The sequence below is a fragment of the Trichosurus vulpecula genome, chromosome 6 (assembly GCF_011100635.1).
Source record: "Trichosurus vulpecula isolate mTriVul1 chromosome 6, mTriVul1.pri, whole genome shotgun sequence".
NCBI classification, from domain to species: domain Eukaryota; kingdom Metazoa; phylum Chordata; class Mammalia; order Diprotodontia; family Phalangeridae; genus Trichosurus; species Trichosurus vulpecula.
The window spans coordinates 2,371,429-2,394,437 of record NC_050578.1 but is presented as its reverse complement, the minus strand read 5'-3'; the positions used below and the strand labels follow the sequence as shown (position 1 = coordinate 2,394,437).

At 47.2% G+C, this 23,009-nt stretch overlaps 1 protein-coding gene across 4 annotated transcripts in view; it reads right to left on the bottom strand.

Annotated features, from left to right (window-relative positions):
- Positions 1 to 23,009, bottom strand: part of SLC7A2 (solute carrier family 7 member 2) — a 60,306-nt gene that overhangs the window by 18,722 nt on the left and 18,575 nt on the right. For 2 of the 4 annotated variants that reach the window (XM_036763207.1, XM_036763208.1), the window contains exons 1-2: positions 6,611 to 6,666; positions 1,250 to 3,035 (exon numbers count right to left, since the gene is read on the bottom strand). The exons of the other annotated variants lie outside the window; for them this stretch is intronic. In XM_036763207.1, coding sequence (XP_036619102.1) covers positions 1,250 to 1,369 — 120 coding nt within the window. In that variant the 5' untranslated portion in view covers positions 1,370 to 3,035; positions 6,611 to 6,666. Of the gene's footprint in view, positions 1 to 1,249; positions 3,036 to 6,610; positions 6,667 to 23,009 lie in introns of those variants that run through there. 4 annotated transcript variants of the gene reach the window in all.

Here is a 23,009-nt window from a genome sequence, read left to right as displayed (position 1 = left end):
AGGGACTCTTTGGGGCCGTTTGTTAGTGGCACTCCTCAGACCTTCTCACATTAATCCTCTCCCTCCCCCAAAGCCAACCAAGAGGGATGCAGCTGCCAGGAGTGGAGGGCAGCATCCCTCACCTCCATGAGAGCACTACACTGGCCAAACAGCTCTCATGAACCGTGTCCTATGCGCCAGGCCCTGTGCTTGGCCTTTAATATCACTGGGTCTTCCCAACAGTCCTGGGAGGTAGGTGCCAGGGGTGTTTCCATTTTATAGGCTCAGTGACCTGCCTGGGGTCACACAGTTAGGAAGCACCTGAGGCTGAATCTGAACTCAGGTCTTCCTGACTCTGGGGCGCAGGGCTCTGTCCACTGTGTCATGCGGCCACTTCTGCACTAAACTCCCATTGTATGAAGGCCACGGTTTCCCAAGGACATTAATTAATGAGAAGCCTGGGCCACTTGCTTAAGCTGGCAGCGACACCTAGTGGTTTAGGGAGAACTTGCGCTGCTTAGTTATTCCACTCCTGGGAGGCACCTGGGCTTGGATGTCCACTTCCCTGCCTCAAGGGGCAGCCACATCAGCTGCTTACTGAAAAGAACACTTCCCAGTCGGCTCCTTCTGGAGAAATGAGCGGCTGGTGAGCTTAGCAAAGGACAGTCCTTGTCCTGTGCATTGATGTGCCGGGAGAGACCAACAAGAGTGCCCCTCTCCAGCCCAGTCTGTGGCTCTGGAGGGCAGAAAGACCATCTCCTTAAAGTCTCCCACTTGTAATTTACTCAAGCAGGCGCTTCGATGAATGGAGGGATGGAGGAAGGGATGGGTGATGGAGGAAGGGATGGAGCCCGGGATGGCTGACTGCCAAGGCTGGACACCAGGCTCTCACTGTTCATGAATGCACAAGGAGGTGGAGAGGAGACCCTGATGGGATTTTTCAGTTTGTGGCAACTTCTCTAAAAGGCATATTTGCTCCTCTCGGAGGGAGAGAATGCTTCGTCTACCAGAACAGGACTCAGAAAGCACAAGAGCAAAAAGGGTTTGTGACCACGGGATGTGTCTGTCCACTGCGGTGGGCACCCTCTGGCACTTGGATCACAGCCATTCTGACTGTCTTCTTAGGCAGTGAGGACAGTGACAGTACCTGGCCTTTGGTTCCCATTTCTATCTCACAGAACTCTCCAAATGGCTAAAATATCCCCCTAGCTCCATCTTCCTGGGGAAGTCTCTGCCCTCCTCCCCTCTCCTCATTCTCTGTTGGTGATACCATCCTAACAAGCCTGGATAGGAAGGACTCATGCAGCCACAACAGCAGGAAGGAAGCCAGGACCACTGAGGCGTGAGGTGGTAAGGGAGCGATGGAGGCCAGGAGCCCCAAGCACCGCATCGACCACTCCCCATCTTGGAATGATTTGTAGCCAGCAAACAAAGCAGAGGCAAGAGGTGGGGAAGGCTCTTGGCTGGTGTTTCCAGGTTTGCCCACGACACAGAAGCATGACCGAGAATCTTGAAAGGCAGGGAGAGAAAACACCTGGGGAGAATCTTCTCATGCTGTAAGTGGGGAACCGAGTTATTGGCAGGAATATTCCCCCACCAACTGCCCCCCAATGCTTTACACTGTAGTCCCCAGGGCTGAGTATCATGACTGCCTACTTCCCCTCATTCAGGCCAGGACCCCACTGTAGTCAGGGTAGCTGGGACCTGCTACACAGCCCTTTGCACCACTGATGTGGTCTCTATACACAGTCTCATCCCAAGGTCAACGGAGATGGCCACCACCAAGCCTCCTCCCAACATCATACATGTTGCTCCCTGGCTTCTGCCTCCCCCTGCTCCCAAGGGTCATACAGGCCAGTCACTTAGGGACATATATGCATTTAGTGGGGAGAAGCCTCCCTGCGGTCATCCAGGTCCCAGTGAGAACCACAGCCAAGACCAGATCCCAAGACTAGCTGAGCTGTCTCCTCCTGGTGACCTGGGTCTCATTCTGTCCTCTCCTGGGCATCAACCTCCCTAGTATCTGTCTCAGGTATCCTGGAGCCTCTTGCCTCCCCATCATAGTGCAAGGTCCTGGTGTCTGTACCCCCTCTGGGCCTACTGGTCTCTCTGTAGGGCAAGAAACAACAGGTTGGGCCACAAACCTGAGACGAACAAAGGATTTCCAAATCCATTAGTCAAAGGAGACTGCCTACATGGGTGATTGGCAAGGAGGCTCAGAAGGAGATTGCATCTCTCCAAGTGGGCCCTGAGCGCTGGGATGCAGCTGCCAACACTTCACAAAACCAAGGGTTTGGAGCAGGGAAAGAATGTTGGATTTGATATCAGAGGCTGTGTGTCCAAAGCTCAATTCAGCCTCTTCCCATCCATGAAACCTTGGGAAAGCCACAAAAACTTAAACCAAGAGATTAAGTAACTTTTCCTGGATGTCACAGGGTGGGAAGGGGCCCAGATTCTATGCCTCTTCTGTCTTGTTTCTTCATGTGTGAAATAAAAAGGTTGGACACCATGGCCTCCAGGGTCCAATTCCACTCTACGTCTATGACCCTGTCATCTGAACAGCCCAGCTCAAACCCCTCATTTTACAATGAAGGAAATGAAGCCCAGAGAGGGAGACCACATGATTCATCAGCAGACCTAGACCTGACTCCAAATCCACGAGGGCTGGAACCACGGCTTCCCCAAGCTAGGACTAGGAGATCTAACTTTGTTGGCTCCGAAGCCTGTTGGAACAGAAGAAGATACAAAGCTTGTCTCCCCATTCCCCCACCCCCAAGGTGGGGGGCTTGATCCCCCCTCCCTTATTCCTGTCCCATCCTCTCCCAGCCTAGGCTGAAATTTCAAACTGCCCCATAGCTGTCCTGGGATTGGCCAGCCTGCCAAAGACACTTCTTGGAGGGAAAGGCACTTCAGAGTAGCTGGACAAAGTCGGGGGTGGGGCGTGTAGAATTGCAGACAGCCCACAACTGTGAGCCTCCTCAAGGTCCCCAAGGTCCCAGACGACTTTCTCACTCTTTTCACGTTGCTTCTTGGTGGCACCATAGCTCTCCCTGTTCCTAGACAGATTTGGAAAAACCTGGTTCAATTCTTGAACAGGTATTTACCAAGCACTTGCTGGGAGCTGGTACTGGGTGAGCCCCCCATGGGAAGGCAGTGCCTGCCTTCAGGGAGGCAGACATTCTACACTCCCTTCTATACCATAGCCTTGGCCATCTGGTGTCCCAACAGTGATGGGATTTACCCTATTTTCCAGATGGGCATTCACTGAGCAACAAAGATTAAATGGAAAGGGAGGAAGGGAGGCAAGCCCCCATCCATCATGGGCTTCCTTGGGCGTCATGAGAATCAGCCATCCTTCCATTGGGCTTCAGCTGCCGTATGGGGAGGAATGGTAACCTCAGAATATTGAGCAGAATGAGAGAAAGCCCAAGAGGAGGCAGAGCGTTCAGGACTGAGCTAGAGAGCTTCCATCCAACCCCACGGAGACTTTCCAATTGAGCTTCAGTTTCCTTATTTCTCAAATGGACGCAATGTAGGGACGCTACTTCACAAATCGCCAAGGACTCTGGCTGTCCCTGTTATTATTTGCCATCCTGGGGATGTGAGAATCTGAGAACATGGGTTGTTTAGCAGGGAGGAAGCTCCCGCTCAAATTCGGAAGTACTTTTCCAGATGGAAAATGCCCCTGATCTTTCCCCCAGGCTGGGCCCCACCCTATTATCTTCCACTATGACCACCAGCTACAGCGTCATTCAAGTACAAGTTTCTAACTTTGTTTAACATATACCTCTTGTGTAGGTGCCGATGAAATATGACAGCTGGATGGCCAAAGACCTCCTGTGGGTTGAACAAATTGTCAACAGAAAGACCTGAACAGGATCAGGGAGGGAGGAGGGCTCCTGATCTGCACCGGTGGGAGGAACACTCTCACAAGGTTCCGGTGGTGGGCTTGCAAGTATGTGAGTTTTAGGCGTTCGAAGTCACATGGCAACGGGCTGATGTTACTAACAAACCAAGAGATTGTATTCAAGCCCACGCAGCAGAAACTGCAAGCTAGGTCCTGGGCCAGGGCCTGGGCTCACTCAGGTTAGCAGAGGAGAACCCCAAGCTCACACAGCTCACAATTGGTGAGTCTGGAAGGCGAACACAGGCTTTCTCTCGTTCTAGGCTATCAAATTCTTCAAATCAGCACAAAGATGATTATAATAACACCTTGTTGATTGGAGGAAGGGCAAGGGAGGAATCTCTATCACGGGAGTCAGGTAAGCCCTAAGTATAGGCCATCCTTCCCTGACCCAGTAAGCAGAGTATACTCTGTAGAGAGAACTCTTGGGTTTTCTGGTCATGATGGAGGCATGGCAAGGCTCATAATTTTCAAACACCAACAAAGAATAATGTCAAAAAGGAAATCAGCTTCAAAAAACCAAAAAGACTAAATCAACAACATAGAATTAAGAGCAAAGTTAAGAAGACTGCTGATACAATTTTTAAAATATATGGAAAACTGAAAAATAAAAATAATTAATTTATAAAAAAATAAATAAAATATATGAAAAACTTAAGGTATCAAAAGCAATCATAGCTCATATCTCAGCTAAAGGTCTCAAGATTCATCAGAAAATATCAAGATGAAATGAAGGAAAAGTTTGTAGAAAGGTTAAAAAAACCAGTTGGAATTAAACCCAGAATTAAAAGCCACCTGAAATGGAATGGAAGAGAATAATGAATGAGAAAACCCAAAAGGATCAACAGAGTTAACAACTGACTTCCTATGGTAGAAACCAGCGTGACAGCTAAGGCAAAGCACCAGAGGAAAAGGAGGTGCAGAAAATTGCCCAAAGACGACAAGGAAAGAACATGAAGCAGCATTTATAGCGCAAGTATCATGGGGCAGTACCGACCAAGCACAGCCCCCTGGCAGCACTCAGCAAGTGCTTATGAAATGTTTAACAAAGAATTAAACCAGAGAAAAATTCAAAACAGCTATTTCCTGACTTCCCAGATAATTAAGGACAGAGTCTGAATTAGAAATTGTCAAAGAAAACTTCCAAGAACCTGCAAAAACAGGCTGCAACATACAACCAGAATTCTCAGGACCTGAATAATAGAAGAACCAAGATTTAATACACCTACACATAGCATTGTTAAAACTCCATTAAGCATTATCAGGAAGGGGAAAAATCCAAGCTTCTGTCACAAAGAAACTCTAACATCCAAGTGGATTTTTAAATGGGAGCATCGGACAGTCGGAGAAAGGGAATATAATATGTGCAACAGTAAGGAGAATGGCTCAGGAATCTGGCATTCTCTCTACCCAGCATGCTACTTCAAGCAAGAGGTACACTTGAAACCCAAACTTGGAAAAAGTCAAAGAAAGACCTAACTGGACTAAACCTTGTCTTGTGATTCCAGCCAGCTCTACAGTCAAAAAACTAAGTGTGTAGAGCGAAGCACACTTCTCTAATCCAAACAGATCAGGTACTCCCAGAGTACCGTGTTGGCTCAGAATGGTTGTTTCAGCAAAATAGGCAAAAAGAAGAGAAAGTCAGGGAGGAAAGAAAGGACAGTCAAAAACATGTGAAAGGGCAGAGGAGGGCAGAAGGGGAAGAAAGTAATCTCCAACAAAACTTCCTTTTTCGATAAAGAGAAAGTCCAAATAAAAGAAAACACATATGCTTATGAGTACAAGGCAGAGAAACTTTGTTTAGGGTGGTTCGTCAAGTTTGGGTTAAATAGTAGAAATAATAAAAAATAAAGGTATTTTATTCCTTTCTATGAGGAGGAAGGAAAGACCAGCCTAACAATCAGATAGTAAAAGAGATGAATTTTCCAACCCCAAAGTGAAAAAATGAATGACACATTGGTCCAAAGGAGAGAGGAGGAGCATTTTCAAAGAACTAGAAGACTTTATTTAGGAACAAAAATAAATGGATTTGATTGTACGTAGACAAAAATCGATGTTGCATAACAAAACACATGGCCTCTCTAAAGGGAGGGGCAAATCCTCATTCTCCTTAAGGAAAAATTAGTGCTAGCAAATATATTGGTTAGAGCTAAGGAACGGATAACCATCAGATGGACACGACTCAGTGGTCACAGAACTCAAATAGAGAATTTTTGAAGAAAACAAAATTTGTTACTATGTAAAAAAATGCTCAAATTTCTTAATAAGTAGAAAAATAAAAATCAAGATGATCTCAACATAGCACAACAGGAAAAAAGGCAAAAGAAATTTAAGAACTTTTAACATTAGCAAGGCCGTAAAGAAAATGGCTACTCAATACATTATTGGTGGAACTGAAGACTGGTACAAATAATTTAGAACTCAATCCAACAACATACAGTAGAAGTCACAAAATGGATTTACCTTTTGGTCACAGGATAACCACACAGGGTTTTACATTAAGACATTGCAAAAAGGAGTTATCAGCAGGTAAGTCTTCACAGCCATACAAATTAGTCATAATGTATTTGTAAAAAAAAGACAAAATGAAAAACCCCACCAACACCCGGAAACAACCTCTAAGTCCAATTATTGGAGAATAGCTGAATAAATCAGCATGTAGTTAAGTAATAGAATGATGTTGTAAATGCCATTAAAAAAGACTAAGACAGAAAGACGTGGAGAGACCTGCATAAAGTGACGCAGAGTTGCAGAGTGAGATCAGCAGCTTCGGGACTGCACCCATGAGGACCACAGCAGAGGACAGCCTGAGGTAGGACAGGGACTTGGGCAACCGCAAATCTGTGTTTGTTTTCTGTTAATCTGTATGGTTGTGCGTAACTGAATTGGTATGGTTGTACATAAGTGACCTCACCCCTCCCCAGACCAGTGCGTGGGCATCAGCTCAAGGGTGCTTCTTTTCCACTCCTCCACTTTTCTTTTCTCCTCTCTCTCTTCTCTGTCTCCTCTTTTGTCTTCTCTCCTCTCCCCCTCCTCTTCTGTCCCTCTCCCTCTCCTTTCCATCTCTTCTACCTTTCTTCTTTCCTCTCTCCTCCCCCATCTTTCTTCTCTTCTCTCTCCTTCCTCTCCTGTTGCTGCTTCTCCTCCCATTTGTCTGACTGCTCTTTCTTGGTGTCCTTCCATCTATGTCCTGGATATCCCAACACATCATGTGTGGGTGTACTCTGGGGCTGTCCTGGGATCCCAGCTCTTCTCTCTTGATAATGTCTCATTGACCTTTGCAGTTTTGGTGAGTCCCATTTTCCTGGGTCTTTCTATCCAGCCCTGGTCTACCTCTCCTGAGCTCCAGTTCCCAATCACCAGCGTCTCCTGGACATTTGGAGTTTGACGTCCCATAAACAAACAAAGCCTGATGTGTCCAAAGCTGAACCGGCCATGGTTCTCGCCAAACCTAGCCCTCCTCCAGACATCACCATCCTTCCAGTTAGTTCCCCAGGCCCCATGTCATGCTCCTCTTCCCTGGCTTCTCTCTCACCCACACAGCAAAGCAGTCACCAAAGCTTCTGAATTCGTCCTCCACAATCCCTTGCATAGATCCCCCCTCACCACTTTTCTGGGGCAGGCAACATTCACCACCTTTCTCTGGACTAAGGGGAAATGCCTCCTAAATGGTCTCTCCTCCTTCCTTTGCAACTCATTCTCTTCATGCTCCTGCCAAGAGCCTTTCCTCAAGCAAAAGTCAGAGTCTGTCACTCTGTACTCCACAAACTCCATTAGCCCCCATTGCCTCTAGGTCAAATAGAATGACCTCCAGAGGGATGGTCTTTTCCAGCCCAGCCTCAGGCTACTTTTCCAGCCAAATTATATTATTTCTTTCCTTTACTCACACTCAGTCCCACTTTTGCCCTGATGGGCCCCCATGCCTGCTGTGTTCTTTCCTGACCCCCACCTCTTAAGACCCCCAGTTTCTTTTTTGACCCCCAGTTTCTTTAAAGCTCATCTCATATGCCCCCTCTTCCACAAAGCCTATCCCAATCCCACTCCCTGCCCATCCACTCCTCCCCTTGGAAATTATTTTGCATGCACTTTGTAGACAAAGCATATTTTGTGAGACAATCATATAAGCATATGTCTCCTGAGACAGCATGTAGATTCCTTGAGGGAAGGGACTGTTTCCTTTTTATTTCTGGATGCGTGGTGCCTGACCCATTGAGGCATGGAGTAATTCTAGGATGTAATCAAGGGCGGGTTGATTAGCTGGCTGGATGACTTTGGCCAAGCTGTTTCCCTTCTGAGGGTCTCAGCCTCAGTCTCCTTCTTGATATGCTGACCAAGAGCTCATCCCCTTCTGGCTCTAAAGGGCTACAGGGAGAGATGCTGTACTGTCTGTACACTGAGGCCCCACTCCATCTTCTTTCCCAGACAGAGGCCCCCATTTCCCACTTGGGCTTAGCTTACCTCTCAGTGGCTCTCCACATTTTCCTACCTCCTCCATCACCTGCTGACTCAAAACAGATAACCAAGCTTGGTCCTGGTATGCCAACAGCACTAAATCCTACAGGTTCCAGATGGACCTGAGCTCTGTGTCAGCTGGTTCCCATGCAAGGGCTCTGCTCGCTGACATCCAAGGGCGGGTCCCAGATCTCTGAAATCTTTGCACTGGACCCAAAGGGTGGGACTGTAAACTGAAGCAAGAACTAAAGGAATTCAGGCTTCCCTCATCATCAGGAGAGAGGTTAGAAAATTGGGATTTCTCTCTTCCTGCCCACACATCTTTCCCTTGATTTTAGAGTCATCAGAAGCCCCCTCCACACACACACTATTACATAGATGGATCTCATACTGATCTGTTTACATGTTATAATCTCCCAGAAGAATGTAAACTCCTTGAGGGCAGAAGCATTTTCTTTTCCCCATATTCCCAGCACCCAACACAGTGCCTGGCATAGAGTTGGTGCCTAGATAATCAAGCCCATAGATTAATGGTTTTCCCCCCATTATTATGCTTTAAAACATTAGAATTTCCATCCAGGTTAAGTTTAGAAAATGGGAAGAAATGAGGGAGTCTATTCACTGGAGGCTGCATCTCTAGGCACCCTTGCTTAGGGACCCCACTGTGGTGGGGCACTCACTCCTTGCCCCATAATGAAGCCTTAGAGAAAGTTGCTCAGGGCACTGAGAAATGACTTGCCCATGGTGGCACAGCTACTGCCACCAGAGGCAGAACCCAAGCCCAGATCTTCCTCACCCCATGGACAGTCAACTGTCCCACACTCAACGGTTTCTTGATTAAAGTCTAGGCACGAACACAATTATGAAAAGGAGGCGACCCTCACAGGTTTGTGCAAACCTTCTGGCTCTCCCCCTTCCCACTGTGCGCTGTTTACCTTCCTTATTTCGTTTATCTTATGTCAACAAACAGGCAGTTGGTTTAAAAGATTTTCAACAAAACCGCATTGCAGGGAAGGTCCTTGTACCAGAGTAGCAAAAACAAGATTTCATCATTTTCTGAAAGGAGGTTGCTTCATACCTCTGAACACATCCCACTGACCGGACCAATCATAATCCACAGATGCAAATATCTCCAGTGGTCAGCCGAAAGGCAAATAAGCCATTATCAAATTAAACTAGTGGGGGGGAGGGATACCCCATCCCCATCACTAGCATGAACAAACCTCTCTCCCTTGGCTTGTGAGACTTGGGGAATTTTATGGCACCTTCTAGTCCAGACTCTTACTTTAAGATGAGGAAACTGAGGCACAGGGCCAGGAAGTAATTTGGCCAAGGTCTCATAGCAGTAGAGCTGGGATCTAAAACTGCCAAGGTTTCTGACTTGGAATCCAACACCACCCTTGTGCCACAATGTCAGAAGGAGAAGCACAAGCCACCCAGTCCAACCTCTTTCATTTTTCAGACGAGGAAGCTGAGTCCTCTCAGAAAAAGAAAGTGTCTCCTACAAGGTCACATGGGGAATTAAGTAGCAGAGTGGATTTGAAGCCCAGTATGTTTTGGTTGTTCACGACACTATCCTGTTAGTCCTGCTTTTTCCTTGCTCTCTAGCCTCCTTTCCAACTCCCCACAGATACAGACTTTCCACTGGGGAAAGAGCTTGCAAAGATAATACACTGGGAGACAAGAGGATAAACAAAACATGTACAACACAACAAACATGTCGATGCAAATCGGATCAGCCTTGAGGTCCTTGCTTTACAGGAAATCAAAAGACAGAAGTAGCAGGCTCTCCTTGGAGTGACAAAGGAACCAACAATGGCTCTATCATCCAAAGACAACCAGAAACACCATGTCATGGGTGCCGTGGTGTTTCCATATTGCAGGGTTCATGATAAGCATTTACAAAAGTAACACCATGAAAATAACCACAATGTCTTGTGCCACCCTATACTACAGAAGGTGAGAAGGTCAGAGAAATTCAGAAAAGAGATCAATGAGTTAAACTGGCACCTACTTCAATATTCCAGTGGGAGGGGATGGCCAAAAATCAGTTCGAAAGAAAAACCAAAGGCTTATCGCGGACTACACATAAGTCTCACACCTATAATATCACGACTGGTTTCTTCAAAAGAAACTTGCCAGCAAGTTGGAAACATAACAAATGTACTGAATTATATCTGAAAAGACAGGAAATGCCCTATTACTGAGCAAAGATCAATACAAATTAGGAGAACATTAAAACAAACTATTCTACAAGTGCCAACCTAATCTATAGACACTGAAAAATGGAAAATGGACATAAGAACAGACATGAATACAGACTAACACCATTCTCTGTGGAAACTGAACTCCTAACATAAAGCAAAGGCCCCAGGAAAGAGGGCAAAAGAACCTTATCCAGCACTCATTTCATCACCTTAGTAAGCAGAGATAGGGCAGTCAGTTTAGAATCTGACCTCCTTTATAAAACCTTATGGAGGAAGAAGAGAACGGGAGGCAAAGTTGTGTGGCAGAACGTGGCAGGTTTGGAGCCACACTCTACCACTTATTACCTGCGTGACCTTGGACAGGGGTCACTCGGCCTCAGTTTCACTATTGGTAAAATAGTGGAAATAACCTTGAATGGTCCTTTCCAACTCCAAATCTATGATACTGTAAGTAGTGTTGGGTCACAAGGGATCCAAGAGGGACGAGAGATTCCAGAAAATCTGGCATGAGACCCCACCAAGCCAGGTACTCCCAGCTGGAAGGAAGACAAATGGATAGGAAAAAAACAGGTCAATTTTTAAAAAATTTCTTCAGTGATAGTGGATTGTGTACTTCATAAAAAACTAAAGCGGTGCCAGAAGACAAGGAAGAAAAGCAGCGGGACTAGAACAAGAATCAAAAAAGGAGGTTTGGGTCTGAGGAATGTTTATAATGTGTGTGTGGGGGGTGGTAGCAGTGTCAATTATAAATGATTATTTGCTTGCTTGGTCATTTCCCAAGCTATATGAAAGAGGGGGAAGAAACCAACAGAAAGCGGGAAAAACCAAAGACATAATTAGCATCCCTTAAAAGTCAAGAGACCTTCAAGAACTAACAATTCATTCCCAATTCCCCATCCTTACAAAATCTTTCTGAAAATGACCGACCTAGGTATCAAAAGCACTGCTGACGAAGGTATGAGAAGGACATAGAAAGACTTTCACAAATTATATTCCAAAACTGACTCTCTGTGAACTATTTTTATTTTTTTGGTCCCACATGCCTTTAATTTTTATATTGTATTTTTCCAATTACATGTAAAAACAATTTTTAACATTTTTTTTTAAATTTTGAGTTCCAAATTCTCTTCTTTCCTCCTCCTTCCCCCTCCCTGAGACAGTAAGCAACCGGATATAGGTTACACATGTTAAATCATGTAAAATGTATTTCCATATTGGTCATTTTGTGGAAGAAAATGGAAGGAAGGGAAAATGGTATGCTGTGGTTTGCATTCAGACTCCATTAGTTCCTTCTCTGGAGATAGATTGCATTTTTTATCACGAGTCCTTTGGAATTGTCGTGGATCATTGTCTTGCTGAGAATAGCTAAGTCATTCACAGTTGTTTATCATATATTATTCCTGTTACTGTGTACAGTGTTCTTCTGGTTCTGCTTACCTCACTCTGCACCAGTTCATGTAAGTCTTTTCAGGTTTTTCTGAAACTAATTTCCTTGTCATTTCTGATAGCACAATAACATTCCATCACAATCACATACCACAACTTGTTCATTCCCCAATAGGTGGGCACCCCCTCAATTCCCAATTCTTTGCTACCGCAAAAAGAGCTGCTATAAATACCCTTATAGAAGTAGGTCTTTCTCTATCTCCTGACTTTTATATCTCTTTAGGATACAGACCTAGTAGTGGTATTGCTGGGTCAAAGTTCCAAATTGTTCTCCAGAATGGTTGGATCAGTTCATGACACCACCAACAGAGCATTAGTATCCCAGTTTTTCCTATGAACTATTTTTAAAAACCATTAATTTTGGTGGCATAAAATGTCATCTTAAAACTTCACCTCCATAAAGGTATCTGTCTAGCATCTTACAAGAGTCCTCAAAAGACAAAACAAACATTAACTTTGTCCAGTGACTGACTGAGCAGCTAGATGGCACAGTGGATAGAGTGCCTGGCCTGGAGTCAGGAAGACTAATCTTCCCCAGTTCAAATCATGCCTCAGACATGTACTAGCTGTATGACCCTGGGTAAGTCATGTAATCTTGTTTGCCTCAGTGTCCTCATCTCTAAAATGAGCTGGAGAAGGGAATGGCAAACCACTCCAGCATCTCTGCCAAGAAAACCCCAAATGGGGTCATGGAGAGTCAGACACAACTGAAAATGACTGAAAAACAATGACTAATTATCAGCATCAGACCAGATGTAGAACGACACCATGGTCATGGAGGAGGTCCAGCATGGGGTCTAATTGGCAGCTACTGGGATAAAGAACCTCCATTTGTCTGTAGTATTGTGATGAGTATGCCAAGTCTTGAGATGCTATAGAGTGGCCTAACTCTAGAGCTCAGCTAAGCACTCGAACAGGGAGAACCAGGAGTCCTAAAGATGTCCATTCATCCTCCCATCAAGCTTGTGTTTCATCAGGATAGACAGTAGGCACACGTCTCAAGAGACAAGAACATGTATGAGAGAAATACTGAGGGGAAGAGGGAGGGGGAGGGGGCAGAGCAGGCTGTAGCACGGGGAGAAGGGCTGCACCCCAGCTGGACTCTGAACAGCCCCATCAGCAAATGCAGCTGGACAGAAGTCCCAGAGCCCAGGAGTGGAAATGGCCTTAAGAAGTCCAGAAAAGAGGAAGGAGAGGTTGTTCAGCCTTCTACCAGCTCGAGGAAGCCTCAATGCAGATACAGCAGCCTAGGAGGAAATCATGAAACCTCCTGGAGCCACACAGGGCAACCTCAAAGGGAAGGACAGTATTTCCAAGATTGGGGATGTTTCCCCAATGCCAAGCCATGCCCTCTTTGTGACTCTTTAGCACAGCATGGGGGGGGGAGGGCTTTAGTTTGGGGAGTCAGGAAAAACCTGGATTCGAGTTCTCCCTTGGACATGTACTAGCTGGGATGGTGGAAAAGTAGTCATTTAACACCTCTGAGCCTCAGTACTCACAGTAATGGTTTCTTAAGGGGAAAAAACCCCACTATGTGGTCAGCTTGCCCCACTCCCCAGTTTTCTCCACCAGAGAATACCTCCCTTTTGGACACTTAGGTCCCTTGGATTGCTCTTTGCACATCACCACTTTTAGCACCACACATTGGGAATGTTTTATGAACCACAGCCCGGGTTCCCACCCCGGTCACTCTCCACAGTGAATTTCCAAGTGGGTCATGAGTCAAAGAGAACATAATCCAGTGCGCTGGGCTTTGTGGGAGATATCTATATCCACACACACACACACACACACACACACACACACACACACACACACAAAGCCTCCCTTTGCTGCCAGAAGGCTCAGACCAAGGTTTACGGGATTCCCAGGGCAGACAACAGGTACAGTGACCACTATGCACTCATTTCAGCATCTGACACACAGCACTGCACCTTCACACACAAGGGGGAGGCAAAAAAAGACCCAGGTTTGAATCCAGTTTCTAATTCCTACTTGCTGTGTTTTCTGCTTTTTGGGACTTTTTTGGGCTCTATAACACTAATAGCTGCCACTTACCTAAAATTTTAAGGTTTGCAAAGCCCGAGTCACATCGGCTCACTCGGTCCTAACAACCATGTGAGGGAGGGGCTGTTACTATCTTGTTTTTACAGATGAAGAAACTGAGGCACATGGAAGTGACTTACCCAGGACCCCAGAGCTAGTCAGTGTCTGCCAGGGGATCTAAACCGAGGTCTTCCAGGATTGTGTTGATAAGGGCCCTTCCAGCTCAGCGACCTCAGAGTATGAATGAGATTAGACTAAAGCCCTTGGACTTTCATTTCTTAGAATAAAGGCTTAATATGTCAAACTTTTAGGGGTTCAAGGGGTTTTTGGTTGTTGTTTAAAGCTACAGACTAATCGCCCTTCCCTCCTCCCAACCAAGTTCGAGTCACTGGCCTTCCTGGACGTAGGCTAGAACTCTTCCATTGAGATGACATTTTCTGTAGGCACAGAGATTTATGTAGCCCCCACCCCCCAGCCCATTACCAAGGACAGGGCTCCACACAGAGTCGAAAGTCACTATGTTTCTGCCCAGCACCCCTGGAGGATGCTAGATGTTAGACCCTCCAATTGCTGCCACATCTGTCTCTGTACAGAGATCTGTATACAATTGGCACTTAATTCATGCACTGGAGTAGAATTGTAACTGATCATCAGGCAAGAAGGCTGGGCACCCTAATGAACCCCCTCTTCTGGTTTTGAAGATATTACCTTCCCTAGCTGCATTCTGGAAGCTTTGGGTCTTCGCCCAGGGCACCTGATTTCTCTGGCCCTCCTGCAGCTGAGCCCAGCACCTTTAGCACTTACCAACTCTGGGGCTCCCTCTGAGCATTATGTTCCTGCTCTGGAGAATGAGGACGCTGGACCCACTCCCTACCCCCAGGCTCCTGACGGTACTGTCGGCTCTGAACTGGAAGGAGGGAAGGAAGGGGACTTGAACTAGGACTATTTGGGGAGCAGCCCCAGTGGTCTCCTAATGTGGGGTTTGGTTTAGAATCTGAACACGTACCACTGGAAAGCCACTCACTCTTGGAACCCGGGATAGTTTTAGGAGGAATCTCAGTCAAACCAAGTGAATTCTCACAAAACAAAGGTTTTTCCCCCTTCGTTATTCATTGGCCCTAAGAGACAAATCATCCCAGTGCTACATCAAGACCCTTTCTTTATCTTAAAGAGCAGCTATCTGTGTCAGAGCTTTGGATTCATGCATGTGCCTCTTGAGGAAACTTTAAAACCAGCATTTCTTATTCATGGATGATTTACCACTGGAGTCTCAGAGTGTATGTAGCTCACACCCACACCCCACACTGGCTACCCCATCAGCCAGGGTTTCAAGTTAGTGAGTATGTGATGCTAGGGGAAAAGCTGTGAAGGCAGCCCTGTCAAATCTTAAAGACTGGGCCCACCATGAGAACACACAGCTGCCCACAGATAACTCCCCCTCTGCTTGTCCACAGCTACTGAAAGGAATGTCCCAGGCAAAGAGAGGAAGGCTGCATAGGACACTGCTCACTACGGTGAACGCCAGCAGCTTCCCCAAACAGGTCTGGCCTGTCAGAGAGACACGGCCTCCATTCTAGGCAGAGTAGAGTAGGGTCAAAGAGCTCCCAGAAAAGCCGCCTTGACCACTGATCATCTTCCTCAGCAGAGACTCTGCCCACGTCTGCCCAGCAGCACCCCCTGGAGAAGCATTTCTAACCCAGAGTCCAGAGAATAAGGATCGTTTCAAAGAGAATGTAAAGATCGATTATAGATTATAGATAAAAGCCAACTACATATTCACAAGGCACCATCCTGGGGCACTTGAGAAGAGCCCAGGGAAATGATTATCTCCCTTTTGCCAGGTGAGGGAACTGAGGCTCTTTCAAGTTAGGTGACTGGCCCAAGGACTCGAAGCAAACAATGGGCCTCAGCTCCTGCAGGTTAACCCTTTCTCAGCTGCCCTGGAGTGCCAAAGGCTCACATTAGGCTTGCCCTGTGCCCCTCCCCTGAGGCAGGGTCAAAGATACCATAGACGGCTCTGCTCCCATCAGCCTGTGGAAGGCTCCTGGAAAAGGAAATCTTGAAAGCCTTCAGAATGCGTGAAAAGAACTGGCCCAGAAAGCTGGGGAGAGTGGGGTTCCATTCCAGGCTTTGGAGGATGCTCAGAGGAAACACCCTAACTCAGTAAAGACCATTGCCAGAAACTAGGAATACTGAAGTAGGTGCTAGGTGGCGCTGCAGTGGATAGAGTGTCCACCATGGAGTAAGGAAGACCTGAGTTCAAATGTAGCCTTAAGACATTTCCTAGCTATGTGACCCTGGTCAAGTCACTTCACCCTGTTTCCCTCATCTGCAAAATGAGCTGCAGAAGGGAATGCCAAAGCACCCCAGTATCTCTGCCAAGAAAACCCCAAATGGGGTCAGGAGAGTCAGACCCAGCAACCACAAAAAGGATACTAAAATGAAGACAAGGCCATTTTGCTTTTATCCATCCCCAACACCTAGCACAATGGCTGCCACGTAGTAGGTACTTAATAATCACTGCTGATTGACTGGGGGATTCTTCGCTGGGTAGCTGGTCATTCAGTGTAGACTACAACATGGCCATGAGAAGGTGTGGCCAAAATAATTTATCCCCGGAGGGCCAAACTCTTTGTCATGGCTTGGACACTCAGCTGGGCTGGCCCTTGGACAGGAGACCCAGAATCCATTTTGGGGCTCACCCATGATATCTTTGCATGTGAGCAAGTGGTCCCAGACCATTGGCAGAGCCTCAAAGGCCTTATGGCTGCCTCTCTACCATGAAGAGGCCCTGAGAGGTTGCCTAGGGTAGAAGACAACATCAGCCCTTACCACAGAAGACCCCAGAAGACCCAAAGTCCCAACAAGATGGTGCTTTGAGAAGGAGGATAACCTGGGACCCAGTGACTACAAACACCTCTTTCTCCTTTCCAGCTGGTGGCTACTTACGAGAACTATACAAACCCCCACAAGAAGACCCTGGAGTTCTCCTGTTTCCCATACTGTAGACAGGCTGGAAGCGAAGGGCTCTGAGGAGGAATGTGTTCAAATACCCCAGCACAGCCAGGCTGATGCAGATGGGGCTCTGCCAAGAAATAGTCTTGCTGTGAGAAAAGCACGCCAAACTGGGATGAAACAGGATCCAGGCTGACATTCAAGCAACACAGCAAAGCTGTGGGCTGATGTGTCCACGGCCGCTTCCTCCACCTCCTCTGCTTCTGCTCTCTACCAACTAGGGACTACTTCAACCTCTCTGGCCCTCATTTTGCTCACCTCTAAAATGGAGGTGGCAAAAGCCTGGAACAAGTTACAAAAGGGACGATTCATGAACACGTAGAAAGGGAGGCAGTAATGAGAGACTCAGTCTGCTTCTCTCAAGCACAGATTACACAAGGCCATCTTCTTTTCCTTTTTTGACAGATGGACTGAGCTAGAAGATCAGGGTAATGCTATATATAGTCCAGAGGTTTTCTGATGGTTCGAGGACCCAAGAGTCCTAGAGACCCTGGGGGTGGGGGGAGAGGATGAGGTCAAAATCACGTTCACGATAATGCTGAGATATCCTTCATTAAAAATACTTCTTCCTTTTCCAGGACACATCCATGAGAAGCCAGACTGTCTTCGTAGACTTCAACCAAAATAGCACATTCACAACAGACTGAATGCAGATGTAGCTACAAGAATCCAGCTGTTAAATCAGACATTACAGGCTTGCGAGACATGTGTAAAGAAACACGACTAATGGGAAAATAGGTTGAATATGAATGTATATGTAGAGGCTATATCAAATTGCATGCCATCTTGGGGCGCGGTGAGAGAAGGGGAGGGGGAAGAAAATACAGAACTCAAAATCTTATGGAAGCGAATGTTAAAAACTAAAAGTTAATTAAGTTTTTCAAATGTGTGAAGAATGCCACTCTTTTCACTGGGCTTGTTTGTTTTTCATTTCCAATGCTATTTGGGTTAAAGTGTAATAGTGTACTTATTATTATTAAATTAATTGCATTTTAAAATTCAGCTTTATTTTCTGCTATAGTAGACATCAAGAGTTGCTTTAGCTCTCTGGGGTCCTCAATAATTCAAAACCTAAAGGGTCTTGAGATCAAAAGTTGGCAAACTGTTGCTTTAGAGAAAGTATTTAACCAGATCTCTAGATCTGTTCTTATGGAAAAGCCGTACCTATGGAAATTTCAAAGTCCCAGATGCTGCTTTCAGTAGGTTGTATGTGAAGGTTTGTCTAATTGGCTCTGTATTTTGCTTAATCCCTTGGGTAAAGGCTTGTCTAATTTGACAAAGCTGATAGGGATAACACACTGGATGCATCAGGGTCCAAAAAAGATACTGACAGGCTAGAAAAATGCGATGAACTGAGTCAGGTGAATTTAACAGAAAGTCCTATACCTCAGTTCAAAAACTCAAGGTCACAAGTCCAGCACAGGTGCCCAGAAAAACCCTTGCCTGGAGAGTTTGGTGGATTGTGAGTTTAACATGAGGTCGTAGTAAGACAGCTGCCATTCTGGGAAGTGCATCCTGCTGCCTCGACCTCACTGGGCCACACCTGGAGGATGGCGTTCCTTTCTGAGCATTACATTTTAGGGAACGGCTGAAGGAAATGGGATGGGGACCTGAGGAGATCTGACTCGGGGGTACCATGACATACCAGCTGGCTTTAATTACTGGAAGTACCATCATACAGAAAAGAGATAAAAGTTGTCCTGTCTGGCCTCAGAGAGCAGAAGAGACCTATGGCAGAGGCAGGCAGGAGTAAGGAAGGAGGTTATAACTAAGCAGATCTAGGCTTGATATAGGGCAGGCAGAACAGTGGATATAGCACCTAGCCTGAAGTCAAGAAGATGAGTTCAAATCTGACCTCAGATACTGTGTGACCCTAGACAAGTCATTTAACCCTACTCACCTCAGTTTCTTCACCTCTAAAATGAAGTGGAGATGGAAAGGCAAACCACTCAAGGATCTTTGCTAAGAAAATCCCAAAATGGGGCACAAAGAGTCGGACGTGACTGAAGAACTGAACAACAACAACAAAGGCTTGACATAATAACTAAAGTAATAACAAATAAATAATACATAATAAACTAATAAACAAATAAAAACTAAAATGACCCGAAGGTGGAGAGGGCTCTGGATAGGCAGGTGTCCACCTCAGGAGCTTCTAATTCAGATACAGTTTGGCCTCAGAAATCCCTTTCAGCTTGGAGATTCAGTGATAGGTCCTCCCTCCCCTCTCAGGGTTCTTGGGAGAAAAAGCCTCTTGAACCTTTAAAAAGCTATAGAAACAAAGTTGAGTTCTCGGTCATGTAACAATTTAGCAGGGAGCGACACACCGTTGGTGGAATCCCAGCTGCGCTATTTATAATCAAGTTGACTTGGGTAGATTCCTTCACCAGGATTGAGTTTCCTCACCTGTAAAGTGAGGGCTCCAGGATGTCTCCCAGCTCTTAAAGCTGAAGCCAACCCAAAACAAAGCTCAAATGGCAGAGTTGGGGTTGAGTCAAGTTTAAGGCACAGAGAAGACCACCCAGCTCCAATCCAATGCATTCACTAAACATCCAAGGTGTGCTCTGTGCAAGAGCCAGAGACACAAAGAATAACCAGTCTTTAGATCCAAGTTTTAACTCAATTCAATAAAGACTCATGGAGTGCCTCATATGTGCCTAGTACTGTGCTAAGTGCTCGAGATACACATAAGAAATATTCTGTCCCTGTCCTCAAGGAGTTTATGGTCTAGCACCCAAAGGCAGCCAGGGGCGGGGGGGGGGGGGGACAGCCACCAGAGGCCCAGAGCACACTCCTGTTCTGTGGCTAGGGAGGTCCCAGGGAGGCTGGGAGCCCAGTTTAGTGCTCTATCCTCCAGCCCTCCAAGTAGAGGGGGAGGGGAAAGGAGCCAAGCCTGAGTCATTCTTCCTGGTGAAGAGACTTAAAGAGATGGAGGGGATGGGGGGATGATGCTCCCTGGAGGCAAATCCAGGCCTTGCTGCTGATGGAAAATGGAGTGCTTGCCCCCAGGAGGTGACTGGCCATGGGTGGACATCCTCAGATGCTCCTACTGGGGGGTTTCTGCAGAAAAAACAGGGAAAAGTCCAGTTCCCACCAACCGGGGCTGGGAACATTTCCAAATGTTGCTGACTAGTGAGCTCTCTGGAAAATGGGCCGAGGGTCACACAGTCAGAACAATCTCAAGCAGACCTTAGGGACCACGCAGGCCAATGCAGAAAATGGACCAGAGGATGAGGCGGCAGCACGGGGAGAGGCAAAGAGTGAAGACAAAAGTTGTGTATGGGCTGGAAAACCAGGCTGTCACTAACCTCAGGGCCTGTGTGACCTTAGGCAGGTCTCCTCTGTGAGGAGGGGCTCCAGGATCAAACACAACCCTCCCATTAGCAGGCCAGGCTCCCCACTCTGACCATTCACTCCATCAACAGGCCTGCTCACCTCTTCTCCCGCCCAAGGCGCCACCCCCCCTCCCAAGAGGCTTCTCCTGGTCCCCCCTCAGCCCAGCCACCAAGGTGCCCCTGCATCTGGCCTATATGTGTGCTTAGGATACAGACATACAGCCATAACGTGCACACTTTTACACCATGTGAATGCATGTGCAGACACGTACTGTGGTAATGTACATGCTCTCTCCTTAGTCCAGAATGCTGAGTCCGAGGGCCCAGGGCCAAGCACATAGTAGGTATATCACAGATGCTGGCTGGCTTGACAAACCTACAGTCCTAGGAATCACCTACACTGTCAAACCTGGCCTGGCTGGGGTCATCGAATGACCTCCCTAAGCACAAGCCAAGACTCTGAGGCTGGAGTCTCAGGGCCAGCTGACCCCGGTTCTCTGGGCTGGTTTGGTCAAACCTCTGGCCGGGGTCACACTCGCACGCACGCTCGGACCACAGCCTCTGGCCCTTGGGTCCTGCCCTCATGCCCCATGGCCTCCCTTCACAGGATGAGCTGTCACTGTCTAGGTGACCTTTGCCCTCTCATCCTGTGTCCCCCCCCCCCATACCTGCGGGTGGCCACCGGGCTCTCTCACCTCTGCATCTGGCTCCCGAAACTGGTGAAAATACCCCAGGGTCCTACTGTTGGCTCCTCCAACTAGCTCTGTCTATCCTGGGCTTGAAAACATCTGGCACTCACAGCTTTGCTCGTTTTTCTGCATTGAAAACAGATCATGTTCTGTGGGCCACTGCGAATTCCTCCCTTTGTGTTTACATTCACTAGACCTGGGCTCCACTGGCCTTGGCCTCTGATGGTTATCAGGCTGGCCCACCCCCCTTTTTACAAGCAGAACATATTCTACAGCCTCCCACTGGGTCTGGGCCGGGCTGGGGCAGGTCCAATCGACTGTCCCTCGTGCTTGGTGTCTGTGCGATGTTGTCCTTCAAAGCAAAGAAAAATGGGGTCCAGCAGAAAGCTCTCGAGGCCTAGTCAGCAAAATGAGCAGCCTGGGTTTGAATCCTAGAGGATGGTTTGATGATTTGGCATGGGATGCTGGAAAGACCGCTGGCTCTGGGGATCAGAGGGCCTGGATTCAAATCTCACCTGGTGCTTACTACCTGTTCAACCCTAGACTTCAGTCCCCTCATCTGCAGAACAGGGTTGCATCACATGGCTGTGAGGCCTCTTTCCGGCTCAAGGGTGATGACCTCGTGCTGGGATGACCTTGGGAAGACTGCTCCTCTTCCCTGGTGACCACGGTCCCCACTCTGTGTGTCCTGCCTGATTCCCGGTTTGTGGTACATCAGCCAGCCTCCTCAATGCCCCCATTCCACCGGCCTTGCCATTGGGTTGGCTACCTTTCACTTCAGTCCTTCAGGGACCACGAGTTACGAAGTCACCAGAAACACACCAGAGACCTCATCCGTTCAACAGCGTTCAAGCACTTGGTCATATACCAGCAAAAACCAACTGGTCTTCACACCATCCATTCCTTCCTGAAACAGTATCTGCACCCATCCCACTCTGGAAGTGGGCACCATCATTCCCATCATTAGCTGGGTCAAGGCTAACCCTGGGGTGACTGCCTGCAGGTTCCAAGAGCCAATGGCACTGGGGTGAACAGAACTATCAGCTCCATAGAAACGGACTATTGACTGAGCTGTTTGGATACCCAGATTCTATGTTAACTTGGGATTTACTGGCTACACTTCTTTCTCAAAGGCCAAACCTTAATCCCAATTCATTTTGGATCTTATGGTGCCCAAGCACCACTTAATGGTTATTTTTTGGGCCCTCCCGACTCAGAGTGAATGTAAGTAGTAACAACCCTGAGGGTCTTCCCCTCCCAGATTGATTTTTTTTTTTAATTAAAGGGGCCATTCCCTGAATCACTTCTTAAACAGCCCTAATCACTGAACGGGTTTTTCCTCAATCAAAGCGAAAACTTGAAAAGACCTTGGCTTAAAAGGCCAAAGTCTCCCACTGCATCCTGGGCTGTCTCCAGTTGTCCTGATCGATATCTGTCCTAAAGTGAGGCTTGTGACTTTGTACAGCGCTCCGTCACTTAAATCAAAGTCAATTGCAAGTCATGTCATCATCTCCCCGATGTCATGGTCCTCTTTGAGAACGAAAGACAAACCACAACCAGTCCCCAACACTGCCACCAAGTGGCTGTGGTACCCTAGGGCTTTGTGAAAGGAGTGGGTGGACCCTGCATTGGCTAAACACTCTTCCAGGCCTTAAACTTTGGTCCCGTGAACCTACAAAAGAAACTGGAGTTTGCTTCCTCGTGAAAGAGAAGAGCAACTCTGTCTTCATCACTGCACTCCAGGATCAACAGAGATTCAAGGAGGACACTGACTGGCTTCTCTGTTTACCCAAAGTGCCTAGTGAGGAAAGGACAGCTCGCAGCAGCAGCACGTCCCAGGCCCCTCGTTGCTACACTCAGGGCTTCCAACTCCAACAGGCAGGAAGCTCAAACATGTTCCACACCAGCCAAAGGACGGAACGCTCCCTGGCATTTT